General features: G+C 35.0%; 1 protein-coding gene across 4 annotated transcripts; it reads right to left on the bottom strand.

The window, feature by feature from the left end:
• Positions 1 to 1,372: 1,372 nt before the first annotated feature.
• LOC105048946 (uncharacterized) lies at positions 1,373 to 16,124 on the bottom strand. 4 transcript variants are annotated; one of them, XM_073261142.1, is made up of 6 exons: positions 15,968 to 16,118; positions 15,631 to 15,745; positions 15,322 to 15,481; positions 15,114 to 15,245; positions 12,383 to 12,781; positions 1,373 to 1,643 (listed from the first exon to the last, which is right to left on the bottom strand). In XM_073261142.1, the coding sequence occupies exons 3-6, from the start codon at positions 15,459 to 15,461 to the stop codon at positions 1,505 to 1,507; spliced, it is 810 nt and encodes a 269-aa protein (XP_073117243.1). In that variant the 5' UTR covers positions 15,462 to 15,481; positions 15,631 to 15,745; positions 15,968 to 16,118; the 3' UTR covers positions 1,373 to 1,504. The 4 variants fall into 4 exon arrangements, with proteins under 4 accessions (XP_073117243.1, XP_010926753.1, XP_019707077.1 ...); XM_010928451.4 differs by lacking the exon at positions 15,631 to 15,745 and having other exon boundaries at positions 15,968 to 16,124; XM_073261141.1 differs by lacking the exons at positions 1,373 to 1,643; positions 15,631 to 15,745 and adding an exon at positions 1,659 to 6,971 and having other exon boundaries at positions 15,968 to 16,124.
• Between the last annotated feature and the right edge of the window lie 972 nt (positions 16,125 to 17,096).

Raw genomic sequence — 17,096 nt, 5'->3', positions numbered from 1 at the left:
AATTAAAATTTTAATTTTTTTATTAATTTAAAATTTTAAAAATTATTTTTTTCATTCTTTCTCGATTTTTTTTTTTTTATAAAAAAATAAAAACTATTTTGAATGGTTTTTAAAAACGCCATTCAAAATGACGTTTCTTTTTTTTTTTTTCCAAACGATGCCATCATGAAAAAAAGAGATGACGTGGAAGGAAAAAAAACACCATTCAAAATGACGTTTTCCTCTTTTATATTACTTTGATAAAAAAATTAAATTTTAAATTATTTTTATAAATAATTTTTTTTATATATTATTTAGGAAAAAAGCTCGTTATTTTAAACCACCAATACCGGCGGTGAAATTTCAAACTCGCAGATTAAGACACAAATATTAAATGCGTGGAGTTGGAATGAGAGATGCACAAGACTGTGTTACTTAATGATTACAAAAAGGCAAAAGCTGTCAACATTAAGAGGTGCCCTCCACCATCGTAAATGCATACAACATGAACCAACGATATATATATATATATATATATATATACTATGATACTTTTTTATAATATTTTATTATAAAAAAAATTATATTTTTTTTTTTCTCTCCTTCCTCTGTCTCCTCCACCACCCTCTGCTTCTCCCTCCGCCTTCTTCTACTCCTTCGCACCGTGGTCACCTCCCCATCCCCAACACCATTGTCCTCCTTCCTTCGCCTGTAAACTCGATACTCCTCTCTCCCCCACGATGCCCCCTTGCATGCAGACCCGAACTCCGCATGCCCACAAGTCCTTCGCCGTAGCCAACCCACTAACGCCGCGGCTCATCTACCTCCGACCACCCATAGGTCGTCCGCCCCCCACCCCGCCTGCAATCACCCCCGCACCCCCTGGCCACGACAACTCTTTCATCGCCGACCCACATACGGCCCCTCCCCCGACGATCTTCCCCTTGCCCGTGCCACCACCACCCACCCCCTCTAGTGACCACGCCGGCCACCCTCCCTTCTTGCTTCTTCTCTGCCGCAACCACTCCCCCCATACTCGTGCCGCCACCAACCTTCCCCCCTAGCCGTAGCTTCTTCTCTATGCGCTCCCACATACCGACGATTTTCTCTCCTCTCAGCCGATCGACCACAGCTTCTCCATGATCTTCTTCTCTCCCAACTTTCGACACAACACCTATCTCAAAATGGAGAACTATTTTGAAAAAAAATTGCTACATAAATGAAGCTTATTTTTCAAAATAATTATCGCACCAACCATACACTGAGATATTTATCTATTTTAAATCTAAATAGTCTATATTTAATTCGACGATCTAAAATAAATAAAAAATAAAAATATTAAAATACTCTAAAGTACAGTAGCAAAACCCATATATATATATATATATATATATATATATATATATATATAAGGCAAGGAATGTGTAGACGAGGCCATCAATTTCATAAACCTATACGGTCGAGCCCATCAGCTGTGTACAACGCAAACCGCACGGCATCAATAGGTAAGACCTCCATAAATTCATCATGGTAAGGACGGAATCATCACTTTATTAAAAGAAAAGAAACTGACTCGCCCATGATCCACATAGCAGCACTTCAGGGGAATGCCATCACACATCCTCTCAAGATTTTCTAAATCTACTCTTGAGGGTGGTTTGTCCCTGCATAGACAATTTTCAAGAAAATATAATTAAAGGCGGATTGAAATGATAATGACTACAAGAGATTTTTAGATGGTGTTGAAAAAGCCCAATAAAATGGGAACCAAATCAGAAGAATGGCAAGCATCATGAAGCAACCAACCCATAAAAAAACGAGAAACCAAAAAAGAAAAAGAAAAAAAGAAAGTATGACATCTCCATTTGTACTCAAACATCTTTCCACTACCGAAACAGGAAACCTCGGTGCAAGTAAGATGCAAGCAAGATTGTGTTAAGAGTCTAGCATTAGAGTCTCAAATTGGTTATTTTGACAGCAGGCCGTCTTTAATAACGGTTAATCCATCCACTTGACTCATGAAGCCCATTAACCAGTTATTTGGACTTGGATGGACAATTTTAGAATCACCACACCTTTCAAAATTTGAAATGATAAAAACTTAGTTCTTACTTCTTTGTTATAGAACTGATCTTTAGAATAATGTAACCCTATCCACTTAAGAATATTTGATTACATTATATTTCAAATATTCAAAATTCTCTGCCACACCTTTTGCATCATCAGACCTTTTTAAGAGGATCATAAAGGAAAACCTCCATGTTGATTCGATACAACTTTTATTTGTAAATGACCATGAAAATGGAACTAAGAAATTTTTATTTATTTTGCATCTCTTAACCTTTAACTTTTCATCACAATGATTTTGTGCTCTACCCACAACTCGTTCATATTGTTCACCTTAGCTATCACTATTGTTCTAGCTTCTCCGCCAAAGAACCATAAAAACCAAACTTGCTAGGCACTGAAACCCTCCTTTTAGCTATGCACTTTATATTCATGGAACTAAGAGGCAACCTAAGAGATTCAACTAAGCATGATGAGAATTCAGCCAATCCGGACAAAGCTCCACATAAAAGGAAAACAGATTAGATATAAACTTTGTTACAGATCTATAGTTCCCAGTATATAGAGCAGATTGATTGTGATGCTACATGGTTTTGATATAATCTTTTTAGATAAGCTTTCCTACTATCCATAAGCCAAGTGATGCTTCAAAACCTGTGTTCTTTACCATGATTGAATACCCGGACAAACAGACACCATGACAACAAATTAGTGAGCCATGATAGCAGCATGATTACATAACAAATTTTGGAACCTATACCTAGAAGTTTACAGAGTCTAGTATAACATTTAGCAAAGAATGTGTGAATTCTCTGAAATTACACAAGAACTGATCCAACAAACTATACACGCATATTCATACATATTTAAGGTTACATATACGTTCGGAATTTCCGTGTCCGATCTCTTGAAAGATTCCATACCCAACACTTCTGGACACTTGGATACTTGACACCCATGCCATGTGTCCAAGTAACATAGCTTAAAATAGCACTTCTGTAACTTTCAACAGTTCATAAACATAACTTTAAGGGTTGTTTCACTAAAAGAAAGAGGAAGATGAAGAACAAAATAGAGAGGTTATGCTCAAAGTAGAGAAGTTCCCTAACAAGGACAAATATAAAATAGTATGGACACCAAGAAGAGTAAAAATTTGTCAAAACTTGATTATGTTCAGTAAAATACTGCAATTTCGCAAGTATCTCTCACAAAATTGCCAGGCATGGAAGTATCATAAGAAACCCTCATGCTGGCAATAAGCATGGAAGAAAATGGTACAGACGTAAGATTCTCATGCTATGTTAAGCATGAGTTAAGATTTCTGTCAATTTTACTTCCTAAAACTCCATTAGGTTTTTTAAAACTATTTTCAGATATAAATCTTATAATTACCTTTTATTTTAATGTAATAAAAAACATGGCATCATAATATATTGACTCCAACTCCCAGTCTTTATCCATCTCTCTCAAATAGATATAAACCATTCAGAGAGGAAAGAGACCAGATTCTCTCTGATTCCTCTCTATCCAGCTTCTCTCATCTTCCAGACATATTATTCGGCATCTAATCCTTAGGGATCTCAATCACTCCTAAAACTTTTCTGTCCTTTTTTTTTCCTTTTTTCTTTATAACTAAATGTGCATCGCACATTTATGTAGCCTACAGCTGTTAAAAGATGAAAGCATCTGAAATCTAAAGTGAGGAACAATGGATGCGATAATAAGTTGATGTACGCATGGAAATGTTGCGGCTGTTTTTCAGAACCAGTAGCATTAAGATATGCTATGAAAATTTTGAATTTAGTGATGAAACTTTGAACAGTAAATTAATATTTGTCAAGTTAATATAACAAACATCACAAACATCAAATAAAGAAAGGATTGCATAAGCAGAGACAGTTTTGTAAATTTATATCAAAATCATAACATAGAGTTTGTCAACCTACAATGGACCATAAAAGGGCCAACACAATTTGAGTCAGCTTTTAGGCCATCCACAATCAAATCTGATCAGTTTATACTTCATAACAAAGAAAACTGGCTTTTAGCATCAAGGATGATTAGTCATAAGCATTTCAATTGACAAAAACAACATAAACACTAGCTAAATGAGAAAACGAAGTTGCATGGTTCTGATTTTATCTTTCTATTATTGACTATGACCCTATGAAAGTAGGCCACATTACAAAGGGAGTTACTCACAAAGCAAAGCATTAAGAAAGAGACTGCTACTAAAGGTTAACTATCTTGATCATTCAAATAATCATGGAACTTTGACATTGGCAAAGAAAATCAAAACTCTAGCAATATTACTTATTTTATTAAAAAACAAGCAAGTATATACAGTTTCATGATCTCTTGGCCAAGCAAAGATGTTGCAAATCTCCTTCCATATCTCACATTGTAATGATTCACATGCAAGCTCCACACTTTTAACTTCCGTTTTTCGGTGCTATGCCTTATTTCTTTCACACCACTAGAATAATCCTGAGTCCTGACCTTCAACATCATTTTTGCATGCACCAAATCTTGCGGACCTCCCAAGCCACCAAAATCTCATCCATTATTTCAAAAATATTACCACTAAATTACTTGTCCCAAGACATACTACAGTTCTAGCAATCCTCCCTCATCCTCACCTACCCTAAACCTAAATACTGAACCATTTAAGATGGTACTTTTGAAAAGATATGGTATTTAAACCCATCTTTTTCATTGAAGCACCTTCTTGAGCTACTTTTGTTCATGCAGTTTATCTACACAAAGGTCAGGATTTTTTTAGTATTTATCCTCCCCTTCTGCGCCATTCTACAAAAATATCAACTCTTTTCTCTTTGATAGACTCCATAAAATCTTCTGACCATGGTCTGAAAATTAAATATTAATACCTCCATTATCATTTCCCCCTTCACTTCTTCCCTCTGTGTTCATCATTCATGGTTAGACATGGGATACTTCTTTCTTCTTTTTCTTTTTCAGGTACCAGAAATCAAAGATTTATTTTTCTTTTAAATACTTAGTAAGAGTAGGAAAACAGGTGGGACTCTTGCTGGCAAGCTGAAGAGGAGTGATTGGTCAAAATTAATGTTTTTAGAAGGTTCCTTGCCAGTGTATTTTATGAAACTTACACAAAAAACTGAAGTTCTCATTGTTCATTTCTGCCTAAACATCCTTTCGTCAATGTCAAATAAAAAAATGAAGCTTATTCATCTATTACATCATTTACAAATATATAATACATCAAGACCCATACAAAATCTTATGATTGTGGGAAACAAATAAAGAAAAGATACAATCCGATAATTGCAGAAAACAAATAAAGAAAAAATTCAAATGATACAAAATCGGGGATAGTGGAGTTGGTAGAGAAATTGATATATTTTCTATAGAGGAATTGTCATGCTTTTCAAATATAACTTTCCAAATATAATAATATTCCAACACTCCCCCTCAACTGGAGAGTAAATATTATGGAGCTTCAGCTTGTTGCAAATATAATCAATCCTTAAACCCCTCAATGATTTAGTAAATATATCAGTTAGCTGATCATTAGAGTTCATAAAAATGGTAAAAAGAATATCAGATTGTGGCTTTTCTCGAATAAAATGACAATCTATCTCAATGTGCTTCGTACGCTCATGAAACACGGGATTCGAGATAATATGAAAGCAGCTGGTTATCACAGAACAACTTATAGGCTCAAACTAAATAACCCCAAACTCCACTATGAGAGACTTTAATCATACCAACTCACATGTGGTTAAAGCCATACACGATATTCCGCCTCAGCACGAAACGAGCAACAACTCCCGACTTTTTGCTCTTCAATGAGATAAGATTACCACCAAGAAAGACAATATCCAGAGGTAGATCATCCATCTGAGGGAGATCCTGCCCAATGGGCATTAATATAGCCAACTACCTAGCTATGACCACGATCCTGATAAAATAATCCTTTATCCGGTACACTCTTTGGATATCTAAGAATGCGAACAACAGCCTCTCAATGACAAATAGTAATAGAATCGAGAAACTGGCTGGCAACACTAACACCAAAAGATATATCTAGTCTAATGACTGTAAGATAATTCAATTTTTCGACTAATCTCTGATATCTTCCAGCATCTGACAAAGACTCCCCCTGATCAGGAACAAATCATACATTAGGATCAATGGGAGTATCAACAGGACGAGACCCTAACATACCTGTCTCCTCCAACATGTCAAGAACATACTTCCTCTGATTCATAACTATATCCTGACAAGATCGAGCAATCTCAATACCAAGAAAGTATCGTAACTCTCTCAGATCTTTGGTCTAAAATTGCTGATGTAAATAACCCTTCAGAGCAGTAATGCCATCATATCACCATCAATAATAACAATATCATCTATATAACAATCAAAAAAATACACTTGCTTGACTCCGACTGCCTATAAAAAATCGAATGATCAAAAGTACTTTTGAGAAGGTCGAATTGAAGAATAACAGAGCTGAACTTCCCAAATCAGGCTCGAAGAGTGCTTCAGGCCATATAATAACTTTTTCAACCGACATACATACTCCCTTTGAGCAACATATCTAGAGGTTCCTCCATATAAATCTCCTCGTAAAGATCACCATGTAGAAACGCATTCTTAATATCCAGCTGATGAAGAGGCCAGTGAAAGATAGCAGCTAAACTTAGGAAAAGATGAGTAGATGTGAGTTTAGCCACATATGAGAACGTATCAAGATAATCTTAACCAAACAGCTGAGTGAAACCCTTTGCAACCAATCGAGCCTTCAATCTGTCAACCTGTCCATCAGAAAAACACTTAACAGTACAAACCCAGCGACAACCAACAATGGACTTACCTGGAGGAAGTGGAACAAGGTCCCAAGTATCCAAAGCACGCAGCGCAGACATCTCATCATCCATCGCCTGCTTCCGATCGGAATGAGAAAGTGCCTTGATAACAGGACGAGGAATAGAGACCGAAGCAAGCGAGAAAATAAAAATAGAATATCTGGGAGATAAAGATAGATAACTAACAAAATAATCAATGGGATGTTTTGTTCGATTATCTTTGCACAAAGCAATAAGAACATCCAGGTCAGAAGGAGCTCGTGTAGTAGAACTATCTAACGAAGAAACGACCAATGTTAGTGTTGAATCCGTGGGCTCAAACACCAGGATCCTAAATGGTGCACGATGCTAATATGTCTGAAAATTCAGTCGATCTAATCTAGATGAAGATAGAAGAGGAATAAGCACAGGTGACAAGGATGTGTCACAAGAGAAAAAAGATACAGACAGCCCAATAGATACAGACTCCTCATGAGAGACAATAGACTTAGATCCAGGAGAAAAATAAGAAATGGACTCAAAGAATGTGAAGTCAGATGATATAAAGACACGATAAAGAACAGGAGAGTAGCACCTATATCCCTTTTGGGACCGAAAATATCTGAGAAAGACATATTTTAAGGATCTCGGAGACAACTTATTATAACTAGGACCAGACTAATGGACAAAAGAGGTGCACCCAAAGACTCTAGAAGGTAAGACATACAGGGAGTCCCTAGAAAATAAAATCGAAAAGAGAATTTGATCATGCAACACGAATGAGGGCATACAATTTATAAGATAACATGCAGTAACTACAACGACATCCCAAAAATGAATAGGCACATGCACATATATAAGAAATGTCCATGCTGTATCAACAAGATGACGATTCTTGCACTCTGCTACCCTATTTTATTGAGACGTATAAGCGCAAGCTGTCTAATGAAAAATTCCATGAGTAGTCATAAAGTTTTGAAAATTAGTATATAAGTACTCATGAGCATTATCACTTCGAAGAATTTTAATGGATATATGAAACTGATTTTTAATTTCAACATAAAACACAGTAAAAACTGAAAATAATTCAGAACGATTATGTAATAAATATATCCAAGTCATGCGAGAATAATCATCAATAAAAATGACAAAATAGTTAGATTTCATAGAAGAAATAATTTTACTAGATCTCCAAATATCAAAATGAACAAGACTAAAAGATGTTGAAGCACGTTTATTGACCAACTAGAAAAAGGAATACGACTTTGTTTTCCTAACTGACACAACTCACAATTTAACTAACGAACACCAAACACACTAGACACTATTTTTTGGAGATTTTGGGGATGAGGATGACCTAACCGATTGTGAATTTGAAGAGATGTAGCAGCAACTACACACGCTGATGGTCCAGACAATCGATACAAACCATGAAACTCAATATCGGAACCAATCATCTTCCCTATCTTCAAGTCCTTCACCATTATAGAATCAGAAGAAGAGATGACTGAGCAATGCAATTATTTAATTAATTGGCTAATGGATATTAAATTAACAGAAAAATCAAAAATATATAAAACAAAAAACAAGGACAAATTAGAACAAAGAAAAATAATTCTCCTACCTCGAACTGAAGTAGTGGACCCATTAGCCAAAGTAACATTTGGTAAGACTTGTGACTCAATGATATGGGCAAAACTATGTTTGTGCCCAGACATGTGATCAGAGGCACCAGAATCAAAAATCCAAAGAAAAAGTTATCTGATGAGTGACTAAGACAGGCAATCGAATTATCATGTTGTGCTAGAGCAGTGATGGATAAGGAAGCTTGCTGTGATGCCTAAAACTGAAGAAACCATGTATACTCCTCTCCAGAGATTGTAACACTGTCAGAAGTCAAGGCAGACACTGCCAAGTTGTCCTCAGCTGACTGAGTCTGCACATTATATGCAATTTGTTGTGAAAATCCATGAAGAGTGTAACAGGTGTCTCGGATATGCCCATGACGATTACAGTGGATGCACCAGGGACAACCAACACCACGACTACCTCTACCACCACGACCTCGACGACCACCTCGTCCACTTCTAAAACTTGAATCTCCTGAGGACTAAATGGACAAAGTAGAATGGTCAAAGGATAAAACTGCATCAGGACAGTTTACTCCAATGCATATCCGGAGTAAACGTGAGTAAACATCTGCAAGAGAGGGTACAAGATCTGAACTAAGGATCTGGATGCGAACACCCTCTAACTCCGGACGAATCTCATGAAGACAAGACAGTAATCAGATGATCCCACTAAACCTGCTGGACCCGAATATCAGAAAAAAATGATAATAGCTCACGACTCAGTAGCAAATGACTGATGGTGCCCCAAATAAGACTGCATATCAGAATCTCTGCCAGAGATAAAAAAGAGAACCAATCACATCATATAAGTGTATAAAATTGCTCGAGTACAATTCTCGAGCACGGGCCCAAGTACCATAACATGTACGGATCGATCTAAAAATAGAAAGTCAGAGTCAATGGTCTGCCAAATCAAACAAAGAATCTAAACATCGACTTCTTCCACTGATCTCGACTAGCAACAGAGATCTGATCAATAGAGGATGTAAGATGGTCAGAAACGTCTTGAGCTTTGCACCATAACTCCACAGATACAGCCCACGACAAATAATTTTTATCATTCAACTTGTCAACAGTGATCATAGCGGATCCGGTGAGGACAGGTGTATTCACCCTGAAGGTGGATGTGGTGGATGTGGCTGTAACATCCGAAATAGAAGCCATTAGACAATGATTTTGGATGAAAAGAGATCCAATCAAGGTCAGCAAAAAAAATTCGGACAAAAAGAACAGTGACAGTTGCTGTTCAAAACAGATTTTTGCAGAAAAAACAAGATCTGGATAGACTAGAAGGATTGGTGGGATTGAGACTGGCTAGCGACTGCTGCAGCTCGACACTCGACAAAGAAACTGGCGACTTTTTAATCTGCCATTTGCAACTAGGAAGATAGTAGCGGATAGAAAAATCAAAAATTTATGACTGCTGATCTGAACAAACAGCAACATTGAATAGAAAAAAACAGCGATGAAGACTGCTGCAGCGGACAGAGAAGATAAAAGAGCTGATCAGACAAAGACTGAACGACGATGAGAACTACTAAAGGACAAAGGATGGTGGCTAGGATTTCTCCTTCTCCTTTGGCTCTAATACCATATCAAATGAAAAAAAAATGAAGCTTATTCATTTATTGCATCGTTTACAAATATATAATACATCAAGACCCACACAAAATCTCATAATTGTGGAAAACAAATAAAGAAAAGATACAATCCCATGATTGCGGGAAACAAATAAAGAAAAAATTCAAATGATACAAAATCAGGGATAGTGGAGTTAATGAAGAAATTGATATATTTTCTATGGAGGAATTGTCATGCTTTCCAAATATAACTTTCCAAATATAATAATATTCCAACAATCAAAATGTTTCTTAAGATTATATTATATATTTGTCAAACTGTTCATGATTTTTTTAGAGTTAATTAAAAAAGTAAATTATATTTCAGATTCAAGGTTTTTCACACTAAAATATAATCTTATCAAATTCAAGAACAGTTATTTTCTTTTCTTAAAGTGCATTCAGTTCAGACAAATAAAAGAGAAAAATCAATAACCGAGTTTAACGGAAACACTTGCAATGGAGACTAGTCTTTAGAAGTTCAACAAAGAAAAAAGTGTGTTACCAGCATCACTTCCACTGGCATAGGAAAATAAGTATAGCAGTCAGGAAAAAGCAATAAGCGGTAATGGACTGATAAAAATAACAAAAGCATCCCATAATTCTATTGAAGACCTTGACAACAAGCATCAGGAATTGCCCAAGGAAAAAAAAACTTACAACAAAAGTGATTCATAATTTTGTAAAACCCTAGCAAGCAGAACATCTTTTAGAATCCCATTCGGATAAAAGCCAACTGTGGTATGTATCATTTGATTCTATGGATACTTAATAAGCGTAAGATTGTTTTATCATTATGCTCATTTTAGACATACCAAATATGGCAGAGATGATAACAACTGATTCTGGTATTTGTCTCGAAAGAGAGAAGACGCATTCGTCCGAAAGCAAGAATTGAACCACAAACAATTCTCAGGTTGAAACAAATATAACATACTCGATCTTAAGCAAAGAAAGCATGAACTTAGATTAGATCAATTGGATAACATCTTAGATAGCTGCGGCTGGCTACATGAAATGCTCTATGATGCAAATGAACATCAGTGAGAACTCAGCTAAGTGATGCTGGTGAACAAAATTTACAACCTTAAGTGGACCAGTTAACCTTGTAAATAACAATATATTGGTGAACATAGGCCTAGGGGAGATGGGACTAAAAGTAGACAGCTATAAAAAGATTTAAAAGTGATAATCCCATGAACATGTCAATGAAGATCTCCTTTTAAGCAAAAGAGAATTTTAAATGATATGAAGCTTAGCCGTTAACATCTGTAGCTACCCTCTTCCTCGTGTTCTTTTTGGTCTTCATGGAGAAAGCTTCATGTCCTAGAGATCTTAAATTTGAACTTGACCAATTAGCCAGAGAAAAATGCTCCAATCTCCCTCAATAGATCTTCTTCTTTATCAGTTACTATGCACCCTGCACCCCTCCCCCTTTTCCTTTTGGAAGACTAGTATTTGTTATGTAACCAGAGACAACTAGTTAGTTTCTCTGGGCTCCAGGATTATGTGGTGCCATGTGATTTTCTTTCTTTCTGCCTCCATTGAGGTTTTGTTGTTCTTCATTCCTTATTGTTTAATAGATTTGGGGGCATTCTACCCTCTCTTCCCCTCAAAAAAAAGAAAAAATACAAAAAAAGTTATGAAGCTTAAGAAACTTCATGACCTTGTGAGCCAGATTCAAAAGAGGAAGTGGCACATAAGCATTGACACTTTTATGATTTTTGAACATTTAGTATCAATCTTTAACAACCTTAGAAGACCAAAGACCACACTTTCAATGGAAACGCCAGACTCTAGTATGGAATTTAAAGCAACAGAATAGACAATTTCCCAACTTTCTGATCATACTTAGGTGTCATAAAATTTTCCAAGACTAAGACAAATAGCAATATTTATTTATTTTATTGCGATGATCATGTGGATCACAAGGCAAACACAACCTAATAGGAAGATATGAAACAATGAGGAATTTAAATGTCCTTAATTTGTTATCAACTTTAAGGAAAAACAACCTTGGATAGGAAAACCATGAAAAAAAATGACCATGTAAGTAACATCAAATAGATGGGCAATACCTATTATATATGTCTGTCTCCATGTTTACCAAATGAAAGAGATGCACAACAGAGAAGAAAATATAATTAGACTTTAGGCAAGATAGATTAATGATTTAGAGAAGTTTTAAAAAATTGTAAGAGATAACTATATGGCCTAGTGCTTTTTAATTAACCATCTATTTGAATATTAAATCTACCTGACCAGACAAAGAATAAAACTTGGAACACCCGGGGAAGATTTTCTAAACTTGCTGTTGGGTAGATACACATCAAAAGTTGGAGTAATGTCATCAATCTGCATATCTTTAAGCAACTGAATGATAGAAATGCTTTCCCCCACTTCCCTATCGGACTTCCCATCAATGTCCGACGTGCTTTGGGGTAAGTCATTATTGCAACAGATCATTTGATTCTTCATAGTCCATGGAAGACCATGGCGTCCAACAATGTATCCAAGCAGCTTCAGGTGCTTGTAGGCTTCAAAGGACTCCCAAGAACACCCATACTTTCCTTCTGCTATCTTCTTATATATATCTTTTATGCTGAGGCTTGTATCATCAACATCCAAGAGAAGTGCCCCTCTTTCAGCCAAAAACCTACAACCAAATTCAAATAACTTGAGGATGTGGTCTTGCATGAGAGAAGCAGAAAGAAAGTAGATCTGTTTTTAACTTTTTAGGAAACTATAGGCAAAGAGTGCCCAAAGGTATTATCAATGTGAAGTGAAGAGTTACAAAAAAAACAGAAAAAAAGGAAAAGGAAGAAAAAGAAAGACCCCTGCAAGAAGGATTTTTGTAGTAACTCAACCCCCTTAACTCTAATCCTTTTGAATAACACTCTTACAGTAAAAAGAGCCTGATACATCACTTAGTCTTAAACCATGCAGCCAGCAGAAACTCTTGCATCATTCCCTAAAACATGAAGTTATAATAACACATAACACGTAAGGAAAAAATAAATAATTGACCAGTTGATCTTTAAATCCATATGTTCAATAAGCATCAACTTTCAGTGAGTCCATAAAAGGAAATCCCTATGACTTGAGATGTCTTTTAATAACCGAGTCACCCACCCATAGACCAGTTAATAAGATTATAATTGACTATGTATTACAGTAATAAGGTTGCTGACTGACCAATTGTAGTTTACTTACTACCATCTTTTCACCACAGAGCTACCACACTATCTTGAAAACCCAAAGAACTTGTAGAAAGAAATCACCTATGTAACCTAGACTAAAATTGCAAAAGGGTTAAGAAAGTTGCTGTGTTCAAAGATTTATGAACATGCAGTTCAAATCTGTATATGGAAAAGAACTGAACAGCAATGACAAATCTGACACAGAAGCACAATCAAATTGTAAACTAAAGCATGCAAAAAGTAGCATAGGTTAAGTATAGATCCAAGAAAAATGGCAGGATTTAGGGGTTTGCACTAAGTTATGATAACAAGACACAGTGCAAGGAATAGAGGAGGACAAGAAGGAAGGAGGAGAATAGGCTCTAAGATTGCATGCCAAGAAGAAGAAACAACATGGGATCCCCCATAACTAAAATTATTTATCTTCATCCAGAAGAAAGACATAATAACCTATTGAATAAGACATTCCTTGACAACCTGCTTTAGAGCAAGAGAGAGATAGAAAGGAAGAGAGAGATCTAAAGTCTCAAACAGCAATAATCTTCTTTGCTTATCAAATAAAAAGATGATCTACCAACAAAACAAGCATTATGTATAGCAAAACTAACAAGGAGAAGAAAAAGGATGTGTCCCAGGTTTTGGAATGAATTCTACCAATAGTAATTATACTGCACAGTCTTTGACCAACCTCTTAAGTGTAACAAAATTTAAGGGGTACTAAAATGTCAAAAGAACATTACACACAACTCTGATCTAAGGTGACCATATCCCTAAGAAGTAGAAATAAGAAGGAAAGAATCACATGAAAGACATGGGGAACAAGTAGCATATTATGGTAGGAGTAGAATTTATCATAAAATGAGATGCACCTAAGAGAGGAAATGAATTGACATCTAAACATTCAAGCTTTTCCTTTTATCTGAAAGTTGTCATAATGGGGCAAATGGGTACACTAACCAAATGATCGCCTCCATGTCCAAAGCATTGTAACATTTTTAAAACTGTCGCAGTATAGAGGGAATGTATGATGGTAGATTATACATAAAAATGAACAAGAGTAGCAAAGGTTATGAGAGAGATGTGTCTGTTAGTATGCAAAAGGAAAAGCCAATCTTAGAAAGCAATAACAATATCGAAGTCATATGATGCAAGACAAACTCACTTTGACACCGATCAAGGAGAAGGCTTAAACATCACATTGCCCGTAATTTTCCTCCCCAAAACAGTGATTTCAGCAAGCTGACTCAAAAGGTTTACCTAAGCAATAATTGTTTAAGTTCAAACTAGGTTAAGTCTATAGTCTTAATTCCTGACTAACAGAGCTTCTCAAATCCAGAAATGAGCAATTAATTTATGTCTTTATTGTTATCAAGATGATTTTGTTTCAAGTTGAACTTGAGACTTGTAAATGTGCAAAAAATCAAAAATTCAAGCTTCTCTACATAATTTTTTTTTAAAAAAAAAGATACTGGATTTAATAATAAATTGAAAGGTAGAAGCTCAAAGTACCAATACAAGACAAAACAGCTGGAATTTTGATGTAAGATAGCACACAATAACATCTAGATCTCAAAGGATTCACCCCAAAGGCCGACATGCACACGGGTTTTTAACAAAATAATTGCTGTTTGAACTATGAGACAAATGACAAGGGGTAAAGAATACAAACCAACAATTTGAAAGCTCCTGAACAACTTGAAATAAAAGCAAAAATCGAATATTCATGAAAGGGCAGTGAACACTAACATCTAAAGCTCAATTGTATAACCTCAAAAATCAGCATCTTACAGGATTTCCTCAATGTGACAATAGAGCTTGCCGTTCCGGATGATACCGGTGGTCACCCACATGCTGCCTTTCTTCTCTATCACTTCCCCCATCCCCATCCCTTCGTCCCACCGAGCCCGAGATATCTCCTTCCTTCTCTTCATCCAACGACCAAGAAATTAAACCAGAAGTTGTCTATAAAAATATATATATATATTGAGCCCAATACCTGAACTGGAGTTTGGAAGCAGACGGCTTGTTGATACTGGTAGCTAAGAAGGGGTTCAGGTGGTGCTCATCCTCTTCCTCTATTTCTTCCCCTGTTACTCTTCCTCTTCTTCCCGCTGGGGCCGTGGCCGGTGAGTCCATCACCGGATCCCGAACGCCCTCTGAGAGAGTAATGTGACAGAGCTTCAGCGGGTTAAGGGCAAGGATTTGCCGGGCCTCGGAGAGCCATGGGAGGGGTTTAGCGATAAAGGGTGCGATAGGAAAGTAAGATTGGAAAATGTTAAGGGTACTTAAGGTGTAAACGTAGTACATCTTCTAATACATTTAAGGGAGCGGCGGCTTCTGAACACAGTAAAAAAAATGGCGGGATATTTTTTCCCAAATTTTGTAGCAAAGAAGAATCCTCTGATGGAAAATCCCAACCCCTACAAAATATCAACAAAGATTAAGCTCTCAAAACCTCAAGGGACCAACTCACACCTCCACAACTCGGACAAGATCCATGCTTGAGACAAAACCCCAACCGAAACCTAAGAAACCCCTCCGATCCCTCTCAGGTGTCCTCCTTCCCCACATATCTCCGAAAAAGAAAAAGAAAAGAAATGAAAACAAAAACAAGGGAAAGGAAAAAAAAATATCAATGTTACCTTACAAATTTTTCCGACTTTCCGTTTTTTCCGTTGATTTTTCCGATGCTTTCTCCGCGTTTTTTTCCCTCGGTTTTTTCCGCCCTCAGCAGTTTCAATCGGGTGGGAGGCTTAGAGCGGTCGAACAGGGAAGCTTAGACGACCGCTTGGTTTCGTGTTGGGTATTTATATATAAGAGTCTCCGAGTTCAATCCGATGGGAGGCTTGGAGCGGCCGAACAGGAGAGTGCTTTACTAATTAATTTTAAAAAAAAATTATAAAAATAATTTAATTTTTAACTTATTTATTAGATTGATGCAATAAAATATCATTTTGAATGTGACCACATTATCTATTTTTTTTATTTTTTATATAGATGATAAAATAAAATAAAATAAAATCATCAAATCAAATATATTTTTTAAAATATATTTTATTTGATAATTTTATTTTTTTCTAAAAAAAATAAAAAAAAATAAAAATTATAATTTTAAATTTATAAAAAAATAAAAATTATAATTTTGATTAAAATAAAAATTATCATTTCAAATTAGTATCCCATTTCAAATTATCTTTTTTAAAAAATATCTAAAAAAATTGATGTAAAAAAAATAAAAAATACCATAAAAAAAATTAAAAAAAATAAAAATTATAATTTTAAATTTAAAAAAATAAAAATTTTAATTTTAATTCAAATAAAAATCATCATTTCAAATTATAACCTCCTTTTCAAATTAATTTTTTTAAAAAAATATCAAAAAAAAGAAAAAAATAAAAAAAATAAAAATTATAATTTTGAATGAATTTTAAAAAATAAAAATTTTAATTTTAATTCAAATAAAAAAATATCATTTTAAATTATTTTCTCTATTTAAAATTATTTTTTAAAAAAATATCTCAAAAAATCTTTAAAAATTAAAAAAATAAAAAATATCATAAAAAAAAAATGAGAAAAAATGAGAAAAAAATAAAAATTATAATTTTAAATTTAAAAAAATAAAAATTTTAATTTTAATTAAATAAAAAATATCATTTCAAATTACTTTTCCCATTTCAAATTAATTTTTTTAAAAAATATGTCAAAAAAAGTAAAAAATTAAAAAAAAAGTACAATAAAAAAAAAAAAAATTAAAAAAATAAAAAAAATAAA

The sequence above is a fragment of the Elaeis guineensis genome, chromosome 7, assembly GCF_000442705.2.
Source record: "Elaeis guineensis isolate ETL-2024a chromosome 7, EG11, whole genome shotgun sequence".
NCBI lineage: Eukaryota > Viridiplantae > Streptophyta > Magnoliopsida > Arecales > Arecaceae > Elaeis > Elaeis guineensis.
This window is presented reverse-complemented; position numbering and strand designations above follow the sequence as displayed.